At 42.7% G+C, this 27637-nt stretch overlaps 1 protein-coding gene across 1 annotated transcript in view; it reads right to left on the bottom strand.

Annotated features, from left to right (window-relative positions):
- The window catches only part of AKAP12 (A-kinase anchoring protein 12), a 100190-nt gene that overhangs the window by 32706 nt on the left and 39847 nt on the right, over positions 1–27637 (bottom strand). The window contains exon 3 of the mRNA XM_029223901.1: positions 13365–13467. Coding sequence (XP_029079734.1) covers positions 13365–13467 — 103 coding nt within the window. The remainder of the gene's footprint in view (positions 1–13364; positions 13468–27637) is intronic.

Genomic DNA, 27637 nt, shown 5'->3' with positions numbered 1-27637 from the left:
TGTAGACATGGTTATTTTGATTCAAAATCCTCAAGACAAATAATCTGAAGACTAGCTCCTCAAAGGGACTATTGTAATACAATAGAAAAGCTAAGGGGGATTTAAAAGTCACTTAAGATAATTTATCCAAAAAAAAGAAAAAAGAAGAAAAAAAACGAGTCAAGGGGAAAATTATTAAAAAACTCAATCCAAGTAATAAAAGTGACGCAGAATAAGTTTATTTCTCCTCTTACTGAGTTCACGTTTTTATATTTTTTGCTTTGGCAATTCTGCTTTTATTAGCTATACCAAATGAAAGTATAGATTTATGTATGAAAATTTAACTGCTTGGGACATACAATGTTTAAAGAACCTAAGTGTCCCAATACTAGGAAAATAGTACATTTAACTCTTCAGTGGACTATCTGGCAAAACAACATGTTTGAAGCAGTTAATGACAAGGAGAAATGCTTACATGGATATAGAAAGCCACACACCTCTTTGTTCAGTATATAAACTATATATTCAATAGAATCTTTGCTTTCTAAAATGCATATATATCTGCACATAAGTGAGGGTGAGGAAGAAAAGAGCCCAGAGAGAAGACTAACAAAAGCCAACCACAGTGGAATTATGGGTAATTTCTGCCCTGATAGTCTCCAACACTTTACACATCTTCTACAACAACCTCTGTTACTTTCACGGTTAGAATGACATCCAGCTTGGGGTTGCACGGGGTGGTCCAGCACTGCTGGACTTTGAACCTTAGAGCAATACCTCCGATTTTCCATTAAAAATGCAAGGCAGTCTAAACCATGATCAACTCCCGATCATGGAATATATAAATTAGCAAGCAGATTAAAGTCAAAGTGTGATCTTTTAAAAATTAGGAAATAAGCAAAAAGATGTTTCACTACCAAATTTGGTCAAGTATCTGCATAGATTTCAAATTCTTTCCTGAGTGCTTTGTGTTCAACTCTTCTATTCCTCTTAGGACTCTGAACTCTCATCTTTGGTTTAGTCTAAAGAAGATTCCAAAGTGTTGAGAAACTAATTGTAGTTCTCGTTCTTCTGATAGCAATGTGGCCGGGGTAAAATATTCTTTTAAATCTCTGGGCTCTGGGCTTCAACGGACAGGGGAATAAATACACCACCCATGCTAATGTTATTCTGAGGTGCAAATAAAGGCTAGCCTCGGCACTACTGAGTGTATTCTAAAAGCATAATAAATGTTAGCTATTGTGCTTACTTTAAACTGTACATTCCCCCATGGGGTAAAAATTAGTTCATGGTTCATCTTACTCTTTATATATGAAGCACAGAATTTATATATATATGTAAATATATGTGTGTGTGTGTGTGCGTGTATATGTATATATATACATACATACATATTTAGATAGATATAGATATTACATAAACTGATATACAGTATATCTCTTCTATTAAAATATTAGGTGGGGGGCGGGGACCATTAGGGAAAAAAATGTCTGAAAAGACTCAGTGGGGCAGGGCAGCGGTAACGAAAAGAAGGTTGAGAAATACAGCTTTAAATATAGTTAAGTCTCATTTTAAAAAGTCCTTTGAAAAATACTTCTATAAAAAGCAAGAATACCCTTTACCATCAATTTCTCAGAAATGCATCCTAATAAGAGAAGCATCATCTTGCACTAAAAGTAATTAACCTGAGGCTCCCTCTCGATTTTTCAGAAGAGAATGAGACAATCTTTGATTTGCCTGAAGTCTTTCTCAAAAGGAGTGGGAGCGAGGGGCCAGCTGAAGGTTCACACTGGGAAGAAATAATGATAATTACCTACCCAAGACCCACTGACATTCCACAGTTGTCCATCTGAATTGTGATGTGAGCCTGTCAGCAAGCCACATGCAAGGCTTTAAATTTTCTTTCTTTTTTTGGGCGCCCAGCATGACTTGCAGGATCTTAGTTGCCGCCCGGGCAGCGAAAGCACCAAGTCCTAACCACTGGACTGCCAGAGAACTCCCAACTTTAAATTATCCGGTAGTCACATTAAAAAGAATAAAAATAAACACTTGAGGTTAATTTTAATATATTTTATCAAACCCAGTATGTCCGGTTACGTCAATAGGTACTCAATAAGAAAAATTATTAGGGAAATATTTTACATTCCTTTTTTGTACTATTTCACATGTAGAACACATCTCAAATAGGATCAGCCACATTCCAAGGGTTCAACAGCCACATATGGCCAGAGCACAACTTCTAAAACTACAAAAATAACTGAACATCCCTCCTTTATGCTAACTCATTTCCCAATGACAATTCATGTGGGATCTTAGTTCCCCGACCAGGGGTGCAACCTGCACCCCCTGCTCTGGAAGCACGGAGTCTTAACTACTGGACCGCCAGGGAAGTCCCCTGCAATGACAATTCTAGCCCTGCTTCCATCTCCTTGCCTCCTGGACAGAAACAACCAAGCTATCCAATCACAGAACTGCCCTTACTTCAGCATCCAATCTAGAGATGACTCCTTTGTTTTCTCAGAATCATCCAGCATAAGCCCAAACTCTATAATAAAAGTCCTCCCACCTCCCACATTACTCCATTACTGAGCCACCCATGCCTAGAATCCTCCCTCGGTGCAGCAGAGGCTAAATAAACCTAACTTGGTTTGACTACACATGAGTTCCTGCTGGTCTCTAAGCGGCAAGGAATTAAATTGCCATTGATAGATTTAATTGGTACATCTGTCTCTTTCATTATCTCTTAATTTGAGTGAATATATTCGAATCTATTATTTTCCCAGCAACTTTTACTGTAGTCATACACAATGATAAAGTGCTTAAAATGACTTTTTTTTTTTTTTTTTACTTAAAAGGTCAGCTAGTATATTTAGACTGGCTTCAAAAATAATTGCAAAGCAAAAATTTACACTTGCAGGAGTAATACATTTATTTAACCTGTAGTCACATGAATTAAAATTTACTTGTAAAGACAACTTTTCTGCAAATCTAGAGTGTGATCTTTAAAAGTATATCTTTTTTTAAAGTCAAGGTGGAATTCACTGCCTAGACAAAGAGTAAATTCTGGATGACAGAATTTACTTCTAATCCCTCCAGAAAACATAGTCCTGCTCACCAAAATTTATTGCATAAACTCCAAGGTCATGGGAATTCCCTGGCGGTCCAGTGGTTAGGACTCCCAGCTTTCACTGCTGAGGGCCCAGGTTCAATCTCCCTGGTCGGGGAACTAAGATCCCGCAAGCCACTCAGCACAGTCCAAAAAAAAAAAAGGAATGAATGTTTAGAACACAAAAATCAGTTCTTAGAAATTAAAAATATAGTGACAAGATGAAATCTATTCTCGAGGACGTTCTCCAAGAATAAAGAGATACAAACTAGAGGAAAAAAAAAGTTTTACTTAGAATCATTCTAGAAGTCCTAAAATCTGAACAATAGTAATCTTGAAAAGAGAGCAAAGAAAAAGAGGGAAATGGAAGACATAACTTCCTACAAATGAAGTGCATGAGTTTCTAGACGGAAAGAGGTCACACGAACCCAGCATGTTGAATAAGTGGATTCACATGAAGATCCATCATTGTTAGATCTTCCGAACACGGAGGACAAAAAGGACTCCGTGAGATAATGGGCTACCCAAGGGATTAAGATCAGAATAGCATCAGATGCCAACAGCAATACATTTATCAAGATGACACTGATAGAATCCTACTGTGTTAGAACACTGATCAGAAATTAACACAACTGGGGGAACGGTCAGGGCCAAGATTTGACAAGCGTGAGGAAGACATCACATTTCCGTACACTGAGCTTTACTAAATGAGGCCACAGAGCTTGAGATGAATCCCGGGGGCTCTCTGCAAGAGGCTGCTTAGGGGCGAACCGTGGCTCTGCTAAGGGGACCTTTTTGACCTTCCACTTTATTTACAACTAACAATGACTTGAAAAGTGGGATTTCTCTTATTCTTATCTCTAGCTACTGTTATCATGTAAAGGCTGTCTGCTTATGATCATGCTGGGTGAAGCACCGAAAGGGTGACTAAGGATTCCAGCGTTAGAAATACCAATGTGTATGGGTATTTTCTTCTACTGCCTTCATTCTATGTGGCAGTAGCTCCTTTAGCAACATCCTTGATAGGGGAACTTCTTTATATACTTCTGAATCAATTTACTTCTCGCCTCCAATCAATTCCTCCAGTACGTAATCCTTGGTTTAAAGCAAACTAAGCTGTTCTCGTGTTTTAAAGAGTCTGAGAAATAAACTCTTCTTTAAAAGTGGGAATATTGAAATTAATACCCCGTTATGCTTGGCAAGCTTCCATCAAGCACATCCGTATCTGAAATATATATATCAGCCCTGGCATTTTTCTTTGAATGTGAGACAGCTTGTCTTCTCTGGGGAGGTTCTGCCTAGAAGAGAAAAGATTAAAGGAAAGACACGATAAATGTTTTCAAATAGTCAGAGGGCCGCGATGTGGAAAAGGGAGGTGAGTTTGTTCTATGTAGCCCCAGAAGGCAGCACCAGAAGCAGGGAGCAGCTGGAGGAGGCATATTCTCACTCCAGTGGAATAACTGGTTTCCTTTTATGGAGAAACTCCCCAAACCTTCCCGTGTTTAAGCAGAAGAGCCTTCTGAGTGGGGGCAGGAGCCTGGCATAGACAGCCTCAGACTGCCTTCCCACGGAGGCTTCCTGGTCCCAAACCTGGCTTTCCAGCTGACAATCATAAAGGCAGGTGTCCCGGGCTGAACTGCATCCTCTCCAAATTTGTATGTTGAAGCTTTAAGCCCCAGCACATAAGAACGTAGCTGTATTTGGAGAGAAAGTTTCTAAAGAGGTGACTAAGTTAAAATGAGACTGTAAGGGTGGACCCAAATCCACTCTGCCTGGTGCCTTATAGAAGGGGATTAGGACACATAGAGACACCAGGGATGGGCACACAGAGGAAAGACCAAATTCTGGATGACAGAATTTACTTCTAATCCCTCCAGAAAACAGTCCTGCTCACCAAAATTTATTGCATAAACTCCAAGGTCATGGGAATTCCCTGGCGGTCCAGTGGTGAGGACACAGAGAGAAGCCGGCATCCACAAGCCAAGAAGAGGCCTCAGAGAAACTAAACCTGAGGGCACCTTGATCTTGGTGAGAAAATTAATTTCTGATATTCAAGCCACCCATTCTGTGATATATTATTATGGCAGCCCGACCAAACTAATACAGCAGGATAACTGCCTGGTACTTGGTGTCAGTCTAAATACTGCATGTCCGGTTTAAGACACATTAAAGCAACCAGTTCATTCAATTAATTCAATCCAGCATATATCAATTTTCACCAAAATAACTAATGCATGCATTGTTAACTGGGGGACAGGGGGGTCTACTTGATATCACATTGTACCGACACATTAATTACAAAAACTGTTTGTAAAAATTCAAAGTATGGTGCTCAAGAATAAGACTCAGTTGATTGGCTAAAAAGTTGTAGAACTTAAGCTCAGAGAATACACCTTCCAGAGATATATACAAATATAGATCAGAGGATTTATGTTATCAAAGCATCCTTCCATATAATATAGGGACATTGTGCTCTAGCATATACATTGCCAGGACCATTTGGGGGTTGCTGTATTAGGTGAAACTGGAGCTGTTTTAAGAACGTCCTTCAGACCTAAATGTCAAAAACCTAAATTTTTTTTTGGCTGCGCTGCGCAGCACGCGGAATCTTATTTCCCCCAACAGGGATTGAACCCATATGTCCTGCAGTGGAAGCATGGAGTCTTAACCATTGGACCGCCTGGGAAGTCCCCTAAAGGATTTTTATTAAATAAATAAAATGCTAAATTTAATGTTTCCTTTCTTGGCTTAGTTACCATTAGAAAACCATTAACTGCCTCAATCCCTTCAAGGGAAAGGGTCTGAATCTTGGTATGTTACTTGGACAAGCTATAGGCCATCTTACCTACGCTCCTCAAGTGGGCCAGAGCATCCATCCTATTCATGGGTGCCCTGGAGTAGCCTCAAAATTACAGCCATTTATAGGTAAGTCTTTGCAGTAATTTAAGATTGACTGACAGTCTTTATGGCACTTATCAACATCTTGCACTCATTCTGGGCCAGAACCAACCCCTATTACATGATTCTGATCTCCTCCCATGTAGGCAGAGAAAAACGTTACTTTGTGGCCACATTTATGAAGCTCCTTATCTTTCTTGCATACCTAAATAATTACATATGGAGACATTCTTGAATGTTTTCCCCTCCTGAACTTTTTTTTTTGTTTTAATTTACTTATTTTTGGCTGCGTTGGGCCTTCGTTGCTGTGCGCGAGCTTTCTCTAGTTGTGGCGAGCGGGGGCTACTCTTCGTTGCGGCGTGCAGGCTTCTCATCGCGGCAGCTTCTCTTATTGCGGAGCACAGGCTCTAGGTGCGTGAGCTTCAGTAGTTGTGGCATGTGGGCTTCAGTAGTTGTGATTCGCAGGCTCTAGAGCTCAGGCTCAGTAGTTGTGGCACACGGGCTTAGTTGCTCGGTGGCATGTCGGATCTTCCCGGACCAGGGCTCGAACCCATGTCCCCTGCATTGGCAGGCGGATTCTTAACCACTGTGCCACCAGGGAAGCCCCCCTTTTGAATTTTTTGTTCATTAAAGTAAAAACTTCAAATCTAGAAGATGGCTTTTAAGATCAAACTAAAACGAAAAAACGTAAAAGTGTTTTTATAAAAAGCCATAATGAAATTGACAAGTAGATTCCCACCTGCCTAAAGTCACTTGCATATCTTCAACAGTTAATCCATCATTGTTTTTTTTTAATGCCTATATTACCAGTACTGCTGATGTGACTCAGTCACAGAATTTCAGAGACGGACAAGGATGTTCATTTTACAGATGAAAACTGCTGCTCAATGAGATAAAGGGCTGTATTCAAGGTCAGACAGAAAACCACTGAGAAAAGCAGTCTCGCCAGTGTATTACTCTCCTGGAATGAACTGATTATAAAAGGGAGGGAGGATGGATAGAAGTCTTACTCCTTCTTCCTTCACCCACCCCACCCCAAATTTTCAAGTTAGAACAAAAATAAAGGTTCATTGCACTGTCAGACTTAAATAGACTTCAGAGGGAAAAAAGCTCTATATAGCTTGGATGTTAGTTACTGAAAAATAAATCTGTGTTTCTTTAAAGATGAAAGCAGTAGAGTATTTGTACCAGAAATTTGTCAATGACATAACTAATTTCAGAGAAGCACGCTAAAAATATAGCTGTGGAGCAGAGGACTGAATTAAAACCAGTTCCCAGAAAGTGCAGACTGTAGGACTTTTGCCTAAGTTCAAGGCCTATCTTGTGAGTGTTTCAAAACATTACAAAACAGGATACAGCTTGAGAAAATGTCATGTATTAATATTGTATTTGAAGTACCAAAGTGTTGGAAGGGAGACCCCTGTCTGTCTATCCAGCCCTCATATTTGATAGCATCACTGGGCGTTCTTATTTAATTGCAGGCAGGTCAGGGTCTGATTTCGTGTTTCCAGGCAACAACACCTGGATAACCAATGGTGGGCACCTGTGAGAGCCCAGCACCGGAAAGCACCAGCTTTGTCAGTGCTGATGCAGCAAAGGAAAGGGAGCCTCGGATACATCTAGAAAGCTCTGGTATTTACGTAGGGAATGAACTGATATAAAGGGAAAAGCAAACAGATCCTCCTCTCCCATATGAGTGAAAATGTAATATTGTTAACTAATTTAAAACTGTGTCTTCACTTATTCAAATTTTTTTTGAGCACTTACTATGTGTCAGACACTGTTCTAGGCTCAGGGGATTCAACACTGAAACATATAGATCCCACCCCGACCCCCCCATCCCAAGAAATCTCTGCTCTCATGGTTCTTATATTTTAGCAGAGGTGGGAGGTAAGAGACAGGCAGACTGAACGCCAGATGTTGACAACTGATGTAGAGAAAAATAAAGGAGGCACGGAGGGTAGTATTTGTGCAACACACATGTCTTCATGAGAATACTAACAAGGTACCAATTATGTCACAAACTGAAGGAGAAAAGGGATTGACTCATAAAAACATTTCTTCCCAGTTGGGAAAACTGTATCACAGAGAAACAAGTATTTTGGAGGATCATCTTTTAACAGCAACCTAGAGCAGCACTTGGGGTACTCATTCTTCACATAAAGTTATTAAATGATCAAAAAGCAAAGAAGAACAACTTTTAACTCCCAAATGGATTTTCTGTAAGGTAACAAGATCCACGGGGAGGGCTGTGATCATATCCCAAAGGCACTACACACCAGAAGCTGCCAGGTTCAAGCAGCAAATTCAATAAAGGCCAAGACAATGACATTCAGCACCGTTAGAAACATGAAATTCCCCACAGTGCTGCAGACTCAGCTTCTAGATAACTGAGCAACGGACACTCCATTTTTGTTACTGTATCTGCAGGGAAAATATCAGGATGTAGAAAAGTAGAACCTTGAGAAGGATAAGGAACACACTCTCTTAAAGACTTCTGCTTTAAGTGACAAGATTTTTTTGGCGCGGGGGGGTATTTTTTCTTGGGGGTTAGAGGATGTTTTCCAGGCTCGCCTCCCAGGTCAGAGAAATCACGTGCAGTGATTCACGTGCATAGTTCCTTAAGCAGCCTCCGCACCATTCTGCTCAGCATAGCAAAGCCTGTTCCCCCGGTTTGCCGGCTGATACTTGCGGCCGACCCCAGAGTAGCAAATGCCAAGGGCAGAGTTCTCAGCTGCGGCTTCATCGCTGCTGGTGTCAATGCCCTCACTCAGGGTATGCAAATAGTATAAGGCATATGTGTGCAAAAATTCAAAAACCAAGGAGAGGACCACCACTGTGTGTTTATTCTTTCATACAAGCAAATGTGACCTGTGACGGATGGAGAAAACATAACATTCACAGGCTTTACAATGTTTGCTGTAGCTACTCTGCAGAAAGACAAATCTCAAAGAACCCCAGAAATAACTGTCTTGTAAATGATACATTCAAATGTGCTAAGATCACCGTCACATGATTAACTCGTACATGGCGATGAGTTCAGTAGGCACTTTAACAAATATGTTATTATCAAAATAAAGAGGTCTTGGGACTTCCCTGGTGGCACAGTGGTTGAGAATCCACCTGTCAATGCAAGGGACAGGGGTTCAAGCCCTGGTCTGGGAAGATCCCACATGCCGCAAGCAACTAAGCCTGTGCACCACAACTACTGAGCCTGTGCTCTAGAGCCTGCAAGCCACAACTACTGAGCCCACGTGCCACAACTACTGAAGCCCGTGCTCCTAGAGCCCATGCTCCACAACAAGAGAAGTCACCTCAATGAGAAGCCCACGCAACACAATGAAGAGTAGCCCCAGCTCGCCCCAACTCGAGAAAGCCCATGTGCAGCAACAAAGACCCAACGCAGCCAAAAATAAATTAATTTTTTAAAAAAAGAGGTCTTAAGTTTTTTGATTTTGTAATCCTTAATTTCCCCATCTGTTTGGAAAGAAAATAATCTGCCCAACAGATACTAAGACTGAATCAAAAAAAGAAAAATCTAAAAGTTTTAATTTGCAAAAATTTGAAATCTAAAGTTGGACCCGGACTGAGATATAATGTTTTAAAAATCATTCTTGCTCAGGCACCCATAGAAACTCATAGAAAACCATATAAATGATAGACTATAGAACAAATGACAATCTGGGTTGGGAGGGGTCTTCTTTTTCTTTAATCTTTCCAGCAGAAGAGATTAAAATCAGCAGAAGCAGATTTTCCACAAAACGAACGGCACTTCGGCACGAAGGCCCCTGTGAGTGCTAGGCGTGGCATGGCTGGATAGAACCTTCTGGTTCGGAAAAGGCTGTATTGTGATAAATGCTAAATCGCCTAAAAAGAGCTCAGAAAAAAAGGACTAACTCCAAGGCTAAAGTAATTTGTTGTGAATTCTTTTTTTTCTTTCATTTTAATAAATATTTGTTTTCATGCCTGACTGTATACTCTCTAAAAGATGGCCCCTGAAATTATATAATCTTCAAGCTCCCTCCAAAACACACACACGTGTGTGTATATCTATATCATCTATATCTATATCTATATGTGTGTGTGTATATATATCTATACACATATATAGATATATATGTGTGTGTGTGTGTGTGTGTATATCTGAACCCTACTGCATAGTTTTGAAAATATTTAGTAAGCAGATCCCTTTTTCTATCATTTAAAGAAAGTTTACAAGGAAACAGGATTTCATTTTCATTATAGGAAGAGGACTGGTTCTGAATTACCAGGATTTCCGGTTTCAGAAAGAGAGTAAGTCAAGGTAGAAGCACATTTTGCATATTCTACATTTGTCTAAATATTGTCTGTCACTTTATTTATTTATTTTTTTCTTTTGCGGTACACGGGCCTCTCACCGTTGTGGCCTCTTCCGTTGCACGGCACAGGCTCCGGACGCGCAGGCTCAGCGGCCATGGCTCACGGGCCCAGCCGCTCCACGGCATGTGGCATCTTCCCTGACCGGGGCACGAACCCGTGTCCCCTGCATCGGCAGGCGGACTCCCAACCACTGTGCCATCAGGGAAGCCCTGTCTGTCACTTTAAATTAAAACCCCTTGAGCAGGAATGCCCCTCATTTGTAGTTTTCTCCCATCCAACGATCCACCTATGGCAGGACCAAATTCCACTGCTGGCCAATCCTCCTAGGGACCAGGGTGGCTCAGGTCTTTCCTTACTGAAGTGGGCAAGAGTAGAAACCAAGGCCCACCAAATCCTACAAATAAGCATCACATACCAAATTATGCCTTCATTTACATTACAGTAAGCCGCCATGTAGGACACGGATTCCTGGAAATACATAAAATCTAACCACAGGTTATCACCTATGTCAAAATAAAAGCATGAAAAAATACTGTTTAATAATTTAACATAGAGAATTTTCTGCATTTGCATTGCAGACAAAATAGGAAAAGAAAAACTAATAAAAACAAGTGTACCAGGCTGCCTCAGAAACACCCTAACAAGCCAAAGCAATAACAGTTCTGCTCAAAACAGTAAAAGCTCATCCCAAAGGCAGAGCCTCCGGAAATGCCTCTGGCGGGGGTGGGGTGGCCTCTGCAGCCCTGGGCCACACGGGGGTCCTTTCTAGGCCCGCAGGCCTTTTCAGGATCTTGTGAAGGACAAGGTATATTAATCACCACTCTTCCTGCAAGAGGCATCTGTATTTGCTCAGACCCCCAAGGCCATGGTAGGCTCAGGGAGACAATGGAATAATCACAGGGTGGGAAGAGAATCACTTTCCATAAAAATCAGTGTTTAAACACATGGCTGAAAAGTGAAAGAAATTACATCTGGACTAAAGGAAGATAGCCAGCGGATCTCCAGTAAATAGGCCACAGATTAGACAGGATTTTCACGCTACCTAGGATTGTATGGAAACAAGGGCATCACTGAAGCCCCTCCCTTCTCTTATCAACACTCCACACCAGATCAGATGAAAAGGCCTGGCCCGACACTCCCTTGGGGGTATATTTCAGTGATCCCACATTGCCAAAATACTTCCTGAAGCCACTCGCCTTTCAGAAGAGCCCTCCAACCCAGCGCACTTTCCCTTCTGGGTTTTCATTCTACCCCTTGCTCAGAAGATGCCATCCCAGTGGGCAAGGCTGTGGATGTGGCCCGCACAGCGGGTGAGAGCTCGTGCTTGGAAATCTGCTGATCTGGGTTTGAATCGAGATAGGACCTGTCTCACCGGGTTACTGCTAGAGGCCATACTGCACAAAAGGCACAGTTCCAGGACCCATAATAAAAGCTTGTGAAGTGTTGGCTGTTCTTATTCTCCTCCCTTCCGGCTGGCAGCCCCTGTCCCAACAAATCTAAACCTAACCTCCCCTCAGTCCCCAGACCTTATCCCACACCCTGACCTCAAACGAGGGCTCCTCCAGAACTCTGAGCAGCTCTCAGCTCTTGCAAAATTCATTAGGTAATCAACACGTTGCCTTGTCTTAACCTTTTTTTTTTTTTTTTTTTTTGACCATGCGGCATGTGGGATCAAACCGACCGGGGATCAAACCCGTGCCCCCTGCATTGGAAGCCTCGAGTCTTAACCACTGGACCACCAGGGAAGTCCCCCTTAGTTTCATCTTAGGGAGCCTTCCATAGACTAGCTTGTCTCCCCTGGTGGACCGTTTCTTAGCTTTCTTCACCCTCCCCAAAGCACAGGGCACGGTGGCTTGCCCATCCATGGAAGGCTCCAAATCGGCTGTGGCTTGATTTGATTCAAAAGTTATCATGGGAAGGACAGAGCGTGGGACTCTGGAATTTGAGTTGGGGCCGTTCCAATTACTTTGGTAGAAATTATTTGAAACTCTCGCACTAGGTCGTGCAGATCCTCTTTCTGTGAGGCTGTATGTATTTCTAGCTTTATATGGTGCCTGTGGTGCTATAGAAAGATCAGGATTCCCACCAACTTCAAAAGCAGCCCCCTGCTTGCAGCAGCTCCACAGGGGCATTGAACACGAGGAGAAACGGGTTCCACATGTTAGAAGAATCTCATCTCACCGAGGCAATGGCCAGTCTCCTTTCACAAGACTTTCCCTTCATTTGTCTTATTCACATTACATGTAAGCGTGAGTTCACTTATGGAAAATGATCATTTTGTGCCTCTTCAACAGCAGTGGCTAAATGATTCCTTTATGACTAAATGGAACAACGAGACAAGAAACAGGAACAGAGGAAGGTTCTTCTCCAACACGTGGCCTTCGCAAGAGACCTACTTGTCAAGGTGCTTGATTCTGACCCCCAGGTGTGGTCCCCAGCCCCTCCACGGGCTGAAATCAAACCAGTGATAGCATGGTCACAGATTTGGTTTCCAATAAACACCTCTTGAGGATCTCTGGGCTCAAGAGCTATAACACATGCGCATATCATAGTTTGGGCAAAGAGGTATGCACCTTGAAATGTACACTACCAGAAAAATCTTCGCAGGGCCAGTAGTCTACTCTAGAGTGAGAGATACTGACTCTGAAAGCAACCAAGACTTAAGCATTTCCAACAAGAATTCACGTTCGACATCAGACAAGTAGTTGGAATAAGGCAACAATAACAACAACAACAAAAAGATCATGAAGTTTCAGGCAAGGATGCCTAAGAAAAAGGAAAAACAACTTCACTTCCATACCCAAGCGTTACTATAAGCTCCCACGGGGCTATGCAAACGGCCAGATAAATACTTCTTTTTGCAATCAATTGATTGCTTTTGTTGTCAACATCACCCACCCCCAGGTAGGATGACAGTGCCCATTCTATCCAGGACTGTTTTTATTGTTCTGCAGGGATCCGTTGCAGGTGTTGTTTGTCCTCCAGCCCCTGGTTCTGCCCAGTCCCCCGCAAGGCGACTTACCATCTGTGACAGTTTCCTCCTCCTGGCCATTCAGGGCTCCCTCCTGGAGGCCTTGCTCGGCTAAGCCATTCACAGTGGACAGTTGACCATTCTTCTGTAGTAGCTACGGGGAAGACAGAACCATGTAAACTTAATTTCAATCTTCACAACCAAGTTAGAAACGATACTGTAAGTTCGAGAATATAAATCATTTAGAGGAGAAATACAGAGAACTGGAGGGCTAGTAACAGTGAAGAGTTAAGTCTTTTTTTTTTTTTTTTTTTGTCTGAATGATCCAGCTATCTTACAAAAGATACAAGGAGCTATGAACAAGCAGATAGGACTCTGTATCTGGATAAAGGTACACACCATTCATGCATTCGTTCACTCTTCTGAAAAACCAGACATAGGCCTGACACACAACACCCATCATTCCAGGTCTGTTTGAGATTTCACAACGACTAAGTCAGGTGTGGTCCCAGACACTTTGAGCTTACAAACTACTGTGGAAGGCAGACAGCCCTCTGAAAAATATTTTTTACTTTAAAAAATGTTTCCTTGTGATTAGACACAAGATATGCATATTTGGCTGGAATATATATCTAAGCGACAATGTGTCCTTCTCGGGGAAGAGGGCAGACATTTAAATAAATAATTACTGAATTGCAGCTATGGAAACTGTCACGAAGAAGGAATACATACAGCAAATGACAACAAACAGAGGGCCATGACCTAGGCCAGGGTGTCGTGAAGGCTTCTCGGAGGAAGTAAAGGTAAAGCTAAGATCTAAGATGCCAGCAAGGGGTATGTGAGCAAAAGGTAAAGGGGAGGCAAGTGAGAAGGCCCCGTGGTTCAAAGGCCAGTGGATCCAGAGCCCAGTGAACAAAGAAGAGACGCCTAACATGTGTGTTCATGACTCATTGTATTTTCCTTAAAAATATTATTAAAACGGTGGTTTACAATCGTCCCCATAGGGTAGCCCGTGCAATTGACGTCATCAGATGCAAAAACAGTAGACATATAGACATGCCCAGTTTTTTTTTTTTTCTGCCCCAGGGCTTGCAGGATCTTAGTTCCCCAACCAGGGATTGAACCCGGGCCCACAGCAGTGAAAGCGTGAGTCCTAACCACTGGACTGCCAGGGAATTCCTAAGACATGCCCTAATTTTTTAAATCCTGAAAATATAGGTTAAAAGTTTTAAACCAAATAAAAATCGTACAATAGGGCTTCCCTGGTGGCGCAGTGGTTGAGAGTCCGCCTGCCAATGCAGGGGACACAGGTTCGTGCCCCGGTCCGGGAGGATCCCACATGCCGCGGAGCGGCTGGGCCCGTGAGCCATGGCCGCCGAGCCTGCGCGTGCAGAGCCTGTGCTCCGCAACGGGAGAGGCCACGACAGTGAGAGGCCCAAGTACCGCAAAAAAAAAAATCGTACAATAACCACTAGGAACCTAAGGATTTCAACAATGCTTTATGGTCCACATACATTTCTCATTTTCCTTAAAACCAACTTAGTGCGGTGCTGCTGTTTCCATTTTACAGATGAAGACACCGAGACTCAAAGTGATTACAGAGGGGAAGGCTGGCTGGCCGTGGGTCCCAGAGCTCAGCCATGGCCTGAAGGCCAGGGCTTACCACCAGCTACTTCCAGAGATTTTTCTTTTTCTTCTTCTTTTTTTTAATACACAGATGGTTTCTTTTTTTTTTTTTTTTTTTTTTTAGTATTTATTTATTTGGCTGCACTGGGTCTTAGTTGCGGCATGTGGGATCTTTAGCTGAGGCATACGGGATCTAGTTCCCTGACCAGGGATGGAATCTGGGCACCCTCCATTGGGAATGCAGAGTCTTAACCACTGGACCACCACGGAAGCCCCCAGAGATTTTTCCGCAACACAACAAAGTGTTGGAGGACCTGTTACTAAGCACAATGACAAAATGCCTTAAATAGTATCCCACAGTACCCAGACCCGATCATGCCAAAGTAATCTCAAAGCTGGACACTCTGTTTGGCATCATTCCATGCCGTTTACAGGCCAATGGGGCATGCTGGCCAAACCATAGACTTCCATCAGAGCCTTGAAGGGAGTAGATCCAATTCAAGACGATCAGTCCAGAAGGATCGAATGGTGCTGAAATGGATTTCACCTGGCTGTTCCCTGCTCCCAGCAAAGATGCCCTGCAACTGCAAAAGCTGCCTTCTGAAATACCGTCACTGTACTCTAATACTCTCACTACAGATGGGAGAGCCGGCTTCAAAATGTGCATGCTGAGTCAGTGTGTTAGAAAGGATGCTCAGATTACACTTCCACTTAAAGTCTTCTCTTACCAAAATATGAAAGATGGGAGCTTTAAATGAAACCTAAAGACGAAAGCACAGGAGATGGGGCAGGGGGGTATCCCCACAATGCGCATGAGCAAAAATGTCAGCGTTTAGGAGTATTTTAACTAAATTCCACTCGTCTTACGCACGAGTTAGACTGAGATTTCATTAAGAATGTGATGAAGAGCTAGTGGGGGAAAGCAGGAAATGCATATTCTTGTGGGCTACATGGTCAACCAATGAACCTGAAACCTAAAAAATTTAACACAGACAGCATGGCATGGCAACCTAAGCAGGGGAATGAAAGACAGCCATTCTAATACCTCGATTTCAAGTCAAAAAACGTTGGTCAACTGTGCTCCTAGTTTAGGACCCAGAACTCTGAACTTTATTATAGAGTCTAGAGTTCTACAGAGTTTCTATAATTCTTGAGCTGTTTCTCACAATTCTTCGTGAATTGTCAAATCCAAGACATCTTTAGCAGGAGTCAAATTGAGTATCTTCAAACTTGAGGGATCTATAGGACACGGCACAAATTTTCATCTACTCTTTTAGAAGTGTTACACGTATACAATGATGTATTACATTAGATGATATAAAACAAAATGAGTCTTTGAGATCACCTGCCAGCCCCCTTTATAGTCAAGCGTGATAAGTAAATTGTGGATTAGTTATTCCCCGTGACCACAGGGCAACTGTCTTTACCTCAGAAAGGCACTTGCTGACTTAACTTTGGTGACAATTTATGACAGTGACATTACTGAAACTGAGTTTTGAGCTTATTTTATTATATGTGTAGCTTGGGTCCAGCAAGTGTGCCCAAGCTCTGACCCATGAGTGATGTCTTGAGCACTCAAAGCCCGTGACACACCAGCCCTCCACACAACAATGGGACGTCATTCCATTCAGCCATACTCAGACACTTCCACCATTCTGTGTTTCACTTAGAGATGCTTTTTACAAAATCTCACGTGTTCTTGTACATGGATAATTCACTTTTTGGCCAACCCAATCTATGGTGTTTTTGTTTTCCTTTTGTCCCATTCCCAACCATCTAAATAATTCATACTATTGTTAAGGGTTCAGGTGCTTCTGAGAGTTATCAGCACGTTAAAGTCACCTCAAATGGCAAGAAACCTAACCCACGGTTCCTTAACGCTTAAGTTCTTTCTGTCTTTTCTATGTGTTTACATGCACACAAGCTTTCTTTTTTTTAAAAACAAAAATGGGGGCTTCCCTGGTGGCACAGTGGTTAAGAATCTGCCTGCCAGTGCAGGGGACACGGGTTTGAGCCCTGCAGGAAGATCCCACATGCTGCAGAGCCACTGAGCCCGTGCGCCACAGCTACTAAGCCTGCGCTCTAGATCCCACGAGTCACAACTACTGAGCCCATGTGCCACAACTACTGAAACCTGCGTGCCTAGAGCCCGTGCTCCACAACAAGAGAAGCCACCACAATGAGAGGCCTGTGCACCGCAACGAAGAGTAGCCCCCGCTCGCCGCAACTAGAGAAAACCTGCGTGCAGCAAAGAAGAACCAATGCGGCCAAAAATAAATTAATTAATTTTTAAAAAAAAGGAGAATACATGCTTTTATAATCTGATTGCTTCGTACACTGTGGATGCATTTCTTTGTCACTAAACACACATCTGGCTCGTCCTCAGTCTTTCTCTCTTTTCTCTGTAACTCAGACGCCCACAGAAGACAAGGATTTCAGTTAAGCCCAGATAGACCCTGAAAGACGTACAGACACAACTCAGTGACACACGGGGTGGGAAGGGCCGGAGCCAGATGAGATGCGAGGGGAGGAAATCGGTATAGGATTGAAGTTTCCAAACGCGTTCATGCTGAAGCTTCCTCACATAACTTCTTTTTTTTGTGTGTGTGGTACTTGGGCCTCTCACTGTTGTGGCCTCTCCCGTTGCGGAGCACAGGCTCCGGACATGCAGGCTCAGCGGCCATGGCTCACGGGCCCAGCCGCTCTGCGGCATGTGGGATCTTCCCGGACCAGGGCACGAACCCGTGTCCCCTGCATCGGCAGGCGGACTCTCAACCACTGCGCCACCAGGGAAGCCCTGTCACATAGCTTTATCCATCCACCTTGTTCTTACTTTTATGAACAGTTAGGTCTTTTGAGATGAGAACTAGACTTCAAAGGCATGCTTTTTGCACTGAAACACAGCTAGCACCGGGAAACCTATTTTCCCACTGGATTTCTGCTTCAAAAACGGTAAACGCCCCCTTTGAGCAAATCAAAACCCTAAATGTTTTCAAGCTTATCTCCCTTGAGTGGGTCAGCCAGAGTTTATTCCCGTAAAGCATTACCACATTACAACTAAACAAGCTTTAAAAAAAAAATCTTGAATGCTTCCAGCAACAGTGTTGTCCTCTCATTCCTCTAAGGACAACAACAGAAAACATCAAAATGGTAGCTAAGGCACGGCAGAAAAGCCACCCGATGTCTCTGTCCCCTTTCCTTCTCCACAGGACGGCCCACAGCTTGCTCTGAACCCCTTTGCAGAGTAAGCTGTAGGGGTATCAAGCTCTTTAATGAACATGCTAAACCATGAACAAAACGGGTGAGCTCCTGACATGTGTCAGGATGCTGGGGGAAAAGGAGGTGAGCCCGCGAACCATTTCCTCACAGAGTGATGCTCCCGGCTCCACCATCTCACTGCAGGACCAGCATGGGTGGGAGCGGCCAGAGCCCTGCAGTCCACACAGCAGATGAGGCTCTGAGCAGAGCCACTGGTCCCAACAATAACAGCAAAACCCAAGAAGCAGAACTATTACATGGCTGTAACCAGGAAGGAACCAGAACCTTGTCAATATAAGGAGAACACATGCACAAATGATGAGAATAAAAAAGATAATCTGGAAATGATTTTAAATCCCATGACAGAACTTATAAAGAAGACTCTTCAGGGACTTCCCTGGTGGCACAGTGGTTAAGAATCCGCCTGCCAGTACAGGGGCCACGGGTTCAAGCCCTGGTCCGGGAAGATCCCACATGCTGCGGAGCAACTAAGCCCGTGTGCCACAACTACTGAGGCCGCAAGTCACAACTACTGAGGCTGCATGCCACAACTACTGAAGTCCGTGCACCTAGAGCCCGTGCTCCGCAACAAGAGAAGCCACTGCAATGAGAAGCCTGCGCACTGCAACGAAGAGTAGCCCCCACTCTCTGCAACTAGAGAAAGTCCGTGCGCAGCAACAAAGACCCAACGCAGGCAATAAATAAATTAATTAATTAATTTTAAAAAATGGTATCAACAAAGCACATGTAATAGTGTAGAGATGTATTTTATGTTGTAATATTAAATTTAAAAAGCAAACTAGGGGCTTCCCTGGTGGCGCAGTGGTTGAGAGTCCGCCTGCCGATGCAGGGGACACGGGTTCGTGCCCTGGTCCGGGAAGATCCCACATGCCGCAGAGCGGCTGGGCCTGTGAGCCATGGCCGCTGGGCCTGCGCGTCCGGAGCCTGTGCTCCGCAACGGGAGAGGCCACAACAGTGAGAAGCCCGCGTACCGCAAAAAAAAAAAAGCAAACTAAACAGTTATCGGTACAATATGATTACAAATATATATAAGAACATACCCCAAATAGCTAAATAAGTGGTGATAACAATATTACCAAATTGTTAATATCACAGTATACCAAATAATCATCGGGGAGGGAACTATGAATTTTTCATATCCTTTGTTTTTCTACTTTTCTGTGTTCTGTTCCTTGTCTGATACACCTGATTACTTTTATAACTGGATGGTGGGAGAGAAGCTTTTCCTTCACACGTTTTCCTGTCTTAGTTTGCTTATTGTTAGTATGGCTGGGAGACAGTTCAGAAAATTCTGCTTCACCGATTGCCAGTCACATGGATTTTCATGGGAAACGAGAACTGCTTTAAGACAGGAACTTGACACTGAGATCATATTTCAGGAGGCTTTTCATGCAAACTAAGCCATACTCACTCCTCCACCGTGGAGGACATGGCGGACTCAGAAGCAGAGCGGAGGGCTGGGTGCTCTGGCGCAAGATGAAATACTTCACACCTGGTGTTGTATCATTGTCGTAGGCTGAAACTTGGTAATTCCAGGTCAGCAAGCAGGAGGTGGCTGGGAGAGCAGGGTCTGATCTGCCATCTACTTGATCTTTGGCCTTGGGAACATTATTTAGCTTCTCACAGCCTCCTCTCTTTTTCTGTAAGCTGGCGTAAGAATTCATTTTCACCTACCGTAATGAATAACTGCAGCTTCACCGCACACATGTTAAGTGGCTAATAAGTCAACTACTAACGTAAGTTTTAGCAGTTTTTGTTCTACCATTTGGTCAACAACTGCGATCTAAAGGGAATGAATTGTCCTGTGCCCATTTCCCCTCTAAAATGAAACCTCCAAGACTTCCTTCCTGTTGCCTCCAAGCTCTGCACCCAATAGAACATCTGGTGTGAAGACTCCTAATTAGACTTCTTCTAATTTTCTAATGGTCTGGCTGGGAGAAGAGAAGCAATGCAGTTTATACAAAGGTCTAAATGGAGGGTAGCCACCTGAGTCTTTTCTTTGTTCTTTTCTTAACCCTAGAAGGTACAGGGGAAACAGCAGACAGAGCACAGTCAGGCTCCTGTCAGCCATGGAACCTTATCTCTGAGCTCATTTTCCCAATTATAAATTGAAATTAATACCATCTCTATTTTCAGGCTGGTTGAGATTCAAATGAAATATTTGGGAGAGTTCTCTCTCTAATGGAAAAGCTCTCAGAAGCCATTTTATGTCTGTCCACTCGATCAAATCAAGGCAAAGCTTGTACTCCAGTATTTTTCCAGCCCTTATATCACACTAAGGATGCCTTTTAAAAATTGTCCTCATGTTTGTGTTAAAGAAGGTTTCTTTCTTTCTTTTTTTTTTTTAATGTGATTGGATTATAGCTGATTTACAATGTTGTGTTAGTTTCTGGTGTACAGCAAAGTGATTCCATTTTCAGATTCTTTTCTCATACAGCTTTTTCAGATTCTTTTCTCATATAGGTTATCACAGAATATTGAGTCGAATTCCCTGTGCTATACAGTAGGTCCTTGTTGGTAGTGTGTATATGTTAATCCCAAACTCCTGATTTATTCCCCCTGACAACCCCCGCCGCAAGGAGGGTTTGGAAGGAGGCAGCATTAGATGTGAGACGATAAGAAATCCAACAAAATGAGACATCTGTGTACAGGGACCGCATCTCACTACACCCACTCACGAGCACTTGAACAGGGTTGTAGCGCAAGACTCAGGCAGCCCTACAGTAAAACGGCTGTAGCCTTGCTTGGTCACAAGAAGAGAAAACAATGGCTGGAGAGAGGTAGCCTTTTCTGCCTAGGATTCCTGCTTGGTTTGACCCTCAGGTAGCAAAAGCAACTTACGCTGCTGTGGGAATGGGGCTGTAAATGACATACCACGCACCCACACCTCCACACCCAGAGCTGCGTGGGAGCTCTGAGTGAGCCCATCCATCAGCACCGACTAAAAAGCTGACCATCCTTTTGGCTGAAGATTCACTATGTTCAATAGCCACAGCTCCAAACAGTATATTCACTCTAGAGCCATGCTGTCCAAACAGCAAACATGAGGACCATGGTGAAAGTATTTCATTCCCCCTTTTATTTAAACACAGGCACACAAAGCATTTTCCAATGTATTTTAAAATTTCTAGAAATAGGCTGAAAATAAGAGGCTAAAGGCAGAAACTGATGACTCCATCAGCAGTCCGTGTTTATAAGAATTTTAGAGGGGCAACAGCCCTAACTGTTGTGAGCAAACTGGATTGAATTCTTTAATCCCTCTATGCCTTCCCCTACACAGCCATGCTTTCCAACAAGTTAGCTTTAACATGCTGTGTCTTGATATGAAACCTCTCTACCACAAGGACACGTCTCTTCTGAGATGCAGAAATAAAACCGTATGAAAACATCAGTTGTTAAAATAATTTTTTAAATATTTTCTTTAAGATTCTAAAAAATTATTGTTAAGTCCGTGTACCACAACTACTGAGCCTGCGCTCTAGACCCGGCGAGCCACAACTACTGAAGCCCATGCACCTACAGCCCATGCTCTGCAACAAGAGAAGCCACCACAATGAGAAGCACGCCCACCGCAAGGAAGAGTAGCCCCCGCTCGCCACAACTAGAGAAAGCCTGCATGCAGCAACGACGACCCAACGCAGCCGAAAATAAATAAATAAGTAAATAAATTTATTTCTTAAAAAAAGTCCTCAACTGTTAGAGATATATAATAATGGAGATATATAATAAAATATGGATGACATATCTTGTATTTGTTTTAAAATAGGAAAATAAAATTTAAAAATTAGACAAAATAAGACTGGCAAAATGTTGATTACAGCTGAAGCTAGGGGACGGGTACTTGTTGCTATTCTCTACTCTTGTATACATTTTGAAATCTTCCAGAATTAAAAGAAAAAATAAAATTTTCTTTAGTGAACCTTCTCACAGAGTTAAATTTTGGGGTATAGCCAATAAAATCTGTAGACTCAAGAAAACCTCAGTGCAGTCGAGAAAATTTCAAAAGTTTTATATTTTAAACAGTAAAATGTTTCACCCCTTGGTAATCACCTAATTTCTAATTAGCTCAAAATATACAGTAAGCAGGGCTAAGGCAATTCTTAAATATTAAGATATATTTCTAGTCTATGAATTTAAAAAAAGATTTAAGGCAATCTATAAAAGAAAAATGAGAACTTTTAACTTGCAAAGCTTTTCAAAGAGAGAGAATATGAACTACTTATCAAGTTTCAGAGGTATTGTCAAAACATCGGGCCAAAAGCTCTCTCAAACCACATGAAATTGAGAAGAGCATGTACCCCAGGTCAGGGGTGCTTCTAGTCCTTGTCTCCAAGAAACTGGCCTTTAGAGATCTCTTTCTGATGCCAGTTTTCCTCCCGAAAAGGAGGACAGACCCTCCTGTCAGTGTGGCAGCTGCCCCACCTCTTAAAATCCTGGTGCCCTGAAGCCTCTGATCTTTAAAGAAAACCTCTGTTTATTTTTAATTTCATGCTACTTTTTTCCACTCGTATATTCAGCAAACAAAACCGACAAACAAAAATACGCCCTTACTGGCTGGTAACTTTGCTTTAAATATGAGTGAGTTCATTTGAAGGACCAGAAAAGGGGGCGGCATCTCATCACCATCACCCAGAGTCAGTGTGGCCCCCTTCCTTCCAGCCCTACCCAATGAAAACAGTGGTCCAGCTGTCTGACCCTGCACATACTACCAATTTATCCTGCTGGTCTTTACTTAGAAATCTGACTGTGAGTCTACAGTGCTGTTCAACTAGACAACATCCCCCAACCCACAGCCAGAAGTAAAAATATTGGCCAGAAAGCCACATTTAACCAAGTTTATACCTAATTGGCGGAGAGCAGTTTTGTTGTGCTGCTGTTTATTTTATTAATTTAATTTAATCAAAGTGGAAAAAATTCTGATGTTCAGAATACAAAGATTAATCTTATTTTGCTTTTGAAATTGCATTGCTCCCTATTTATGGAAAGTTTCTGGAACATTATCTGCACAGCACATGAGGGTCCTTAAATGCCACTTGGTGAAGGGTGCACATACCAGATAGACAGTCTCTGGTCATTGTCTACAAATCACTAATTTTCCTGTTTCTCGTAGTTTTCAGTAAAATTTGTGAAAATTACTTAGTATAGTTTTAGGAGGAATAACACAGGCTCACCCCTAGACATGAGAAAGAATGAAAACTAGGAGATATCCATTAAAGTCCCTAGTTTGCTTTTAGCCTGTGAAATTAAATTTCAATTCAATTGAATGTTTCTACTCAAATATTCAAATTGTTGAGTGTCTTAGAAAGTAATATCTCTCATATTATTTATTTAAATCCCAAGGGACTTAGCCACTACAGGTGAAGTCATTTTATGAGGAATGGTGTCTACAATTTAGGCCTCTAAATCTCAAAGATCAGCATTTTTCAAACTGGTATCCAAGAATATCAGTATACCAGGTATTATCAACACCTGTGTATTACCAGGCTTCTCTCAGAAGCGTTCTGGGCTCAAAATCAGCTTGCAAAACTCTGACCTAGACAGTTAAGCAGATTTAATTAGAATTTAGAGACTCTTGAATGTGCATTCTGAACCTCTAAGGAACAAATCATTACAGCATTTTCTCAAGTGACTTGCCTACAGAACCCTTTTTGAACCACATCCATTAACATCTACCATAAGTAAAGACACCAAGATAAATGCAATATGCTTTAACACACGACATTTCAGTCAAATATTCCCCTACATTAAAACGTTATAGTTGTTTTAAAAAGTATTAAAACTCCTGGGTTCTCTGGGAAAGTATGTAAAAGAAAACAAAGAGCTCTAAATCTGGTGAGGTAGGAGATCAGCCATGCTGATTTCAAGCAAAGGGAATTTATAAGATCTCTGCTTGAGATGAAGGAAATGAAAAGCACCACCGACCCAAGATAGCAATTCACTGAGTGAAGATAGGTCACCACAATTCCATTACGTGAAATGCCTACCTGTATTGTTTGGAGTCCTCACACAATTGAGGTCTGTATCATACTTAGGACAGAGAGATGCTTGATAAACACAACTTAAGAAACCTGTGTGGACAGCTAAGTCAGAGGACTGATACTACCTAACTTAGTATAAAACTACAGTAATCAAAAGACAGTATGGTACCGGTGAAAGAACAGACAAACACATCATGGGAACAGAATAAACTGCCCAGAAATAGACACACACAGATATAATTCTAATCTTTGACAATGGAGGCAACTTAATGGAGAAAGGAGAGTCTTCTCAACAAATGATCCTGGAAAATCCTATGTCCACTTGCAAATAAAGCTGTGTGAACATTCGTGTACAAGTCTTTGTTTAGATACATGCTTTCATTCCTCCTGGATAAATACCTAGGTGTATTTCCTAGGTATTTATATATTTATATACCTAGGTTATATTGTCGGTATATGTTCAACTTGTTAAAAAAACTTCCAAACTTGGAGCTTCCCTGGTGGCAGAGTGGTTAAGAATCCGCCTGCCAATGCAGGGGACATGGGTTCGAGCCCTGGACAGGGAAGACCCCACATGTCACAGAGCAACTAAGCCCGTGAGCCACAACTACTGATCCTGCGCTCTAGAGCCTGCGAGCCACAACTACTGAAGCCCACACGCCTAGAGCCCGTGCTCCCCAATAAGAGAAGCCACCGCGGGCTTCCCTGGTGGCGCAGTGGTTGGGAGTCCACCTGCCGATGCAGGGGACGCGGGTTCGTGCCCCAGTCCGGAAAGATCCCACATGCCGCGGAGCGGCTGAGCCCATGAGCCGTGGCCGCTGAGCCTGCGCGTCCGGAGCCTGTGCTCCGCAACGGGAGAGGCCACAGCAGTGAGAGGCCCGCGTACCACAAAAAAAAAAAAAAACAAAAAGAGAAGCCATCACAATGAGAAGCCTGCGCACCTCAACAAAGTAACCTCTGCTTGCCTGCAAATAGAGAAAGCCCGCGCGCAACATCGAAGACCCGACGCAGCCAAATATAAATAAATTTAATAAATTTAAAAAAAAACAAAAAACTTCCAAACTGAACAACATGGATTAATTTTATTTTATTTACTTTTTCTTAAGTTTTTTTTTTTTTTTTTTCATGTAGACCATTTTTAAAGTCTTTACTGAATTTGTTACAATGTCGTCTCTGTTTTATGTTTTGGTTTTTTGGCCCGGAGGCATGTGCGATCTTAGCTCCCCAACCAGGGATCAAACCTGCACCCCCTACACTGGAAGGCGAAGTCTTAACCACTGGACCATCAGGGAAGTCCCAACATAGATTAATTTTAAAATAATTATGCTGAGTGAAAAAAGCAAGAGAAAATTATACATGTGGTATATTCCATTTATATACATTTCTAGAAAATCCAAACTGATCACAGTAACAGAAAGAAGATCAGAAGTTACAGAAAGGAGGGGGAGATTACAAAGAGGCATGCAATTTGGGGATGTGTTTGATATGCTCACTATCTTGATGGTGACGATGGTTAGACAGATGTAGATGTATGTTGACATTTTTCAAACTGCACACTGTCAATTATTTCTCAGTGAAGTTGTTAAATGCAATGAGAAAAAAAAAAGAAAGAAAGAAACCTGGGAATCCTAGGCCAAATCTCTGAATCACCAGCGTCCTCCTCTATGTGGAAACTATGCAGAGGAATTAGGACATGAGGCTTCCCTGATGGTCCCCACAGCACACCCACGTGTGCCATCTCTCCTCAGGGGGTAGTGCTAACACTCGTTAAGAACCAGCCAGTCCTCACCCTCCTAGAATCAGGAATGAACTCTAAGCATTGAACTTGAAGAACTGTTTTTTTTTCCCTCCACCAACTTGTCCTGAACTAAGAAAACACAATCCTACTTCTATTATGTTGGATCAATGATACAATCCATCTTACTTGAGTGAACTATGGCTGAACTGAGGTGTCCAACTGGGGGAAAAGACTAAGCATAAGCAGCCCAACTCAAAAGATTCTTGTGTTACGACAGGGAACACGTCCCACTCGGGTTACTCCGTAAGCTCCCAAACCTGCTGAAGTTCCCGGTTTTACAGAAAAGTGAGCACCTACCATCTGTTGGTTGGTTATTTGACTGTGGCCCCAGTGGGATGAGGCTCTACAGATCTTGTCAAGTTAGACATCTCAGGATACAGACCCGGAAAGCTTATATTCTCGTGTTATGACAGAGCACGAATGTCAAGTTACTTTCTTCCCTTTTGATCAGTTGCACCTATAAGATGTACAGGGCAAAGCAACTGCCTCCACAAATCCCAAATGCAAAGTAAGAAAAATATTACTGTGAAGAGAACGATAAAAATGAGTAGCCTAAAAACACAAGATTGGTGTTTTGAAACTCTTCTGACAATTGTCACATGTCTAGTTCCTTTTGAGCCCTTGCACCAGAGTTTCATTCTTGTAGATTTAGAAGTCACGATCCCAATTCCCACCTAATCCTTACATACCATGTCATATTCCGGGAATTACTCTCTTGGTAAATGACTGCTTCTTTCAAAGGATGTGCGTTCAGTAGTAAAATAATTACGTCACATCCTTGCTTAGGAATTCGATAATACAAAATGTTCTGAAATCCACCACATGCCATAGGAAGGCTAAATAGTGTCTGAGCCTGACAGATAAACAATTTTGACAAAGGAGGAAACCAGCGTTATCTCAAGTAGAGTTTAGATTTTAAGGTTCAAAAAATTTTAGATGCTAATATTACTTCTTTTTGGCCACGCCCCACGGCTTGTGGGATCTTAGTTCCCCGACCAGGGATTGAACTCAAGCCCTCCACAGTGAAAGCGAGAAGTCCTAACCACTGAACTGCCAGGGAATGCCCTAATACTACTCCATCTGATGAAAGACTTATCCCTAAGACACAAGCGTCAGAAACTTCACCACGGAGGGAGTCCCAAAAATATACAGTGCCCACACTGCACAATAAACTCCAATCGCCAATACAAGATGCACATCTGGGACTGAGTACGGGTCCAGTGGTAGAGGCTCATCATTACCTGGTTATAGGAGACAAGGCAGAGATGAGAAAAGGGGAAACACAAGAAAGTCTCTTAAAAGAAGCTCTCCTTAGGGCTACCCTGGTGGCGCAGTGGTTGAGAGTCCGCCTGCCGATGCAGGGGACGCGGGTTCGTGTCCCGGTCCGCAAGGATCCCACATGCCGCGGAGCAGTTGGGCCCGTGAGGTATGGCTGCTGAGCCTGCGCGTCCGGAGCCTGTGCTCCGCAACGGGAGAGGCCACGGCAGTGTGAGGCCCGCGTACCACCAAAAAAAAAAAAAAGAAGCTCTTCTCCTATTCTGAGATGTTTATTTGCTCGTTTAAGTAGCCCAAGGGAGCATGCATCGCCTCCTTTGGCAGGTAGTTCTACACCATGTTATTGTGGTAGAGAGAGATGGAACAGA

The sequence above is a fragment of the Monodon monoceros genome, unplaced genomic scaffold (genome assembly GCF_005190385.1).
Source record: "Monodon monoceros isolate NGI ecotype Baffin Bay Population unplaced genomic scaffold, NGI_Narwhal_1 Super_Scaffold_15, whole genome shotgun sequence".
Classification (NCBI taxonomy): Eukaryota; Metazoa; Chordata; class Mammalia; order Artiodactyla; family Monodontidae; genus Monodon; species Monodon monoceros.
The sequence above is the reverse complement of the archived record's forward strand: the minus strand, read 5'-3'. Positions and strand labels throughout refer to the sequence as shown.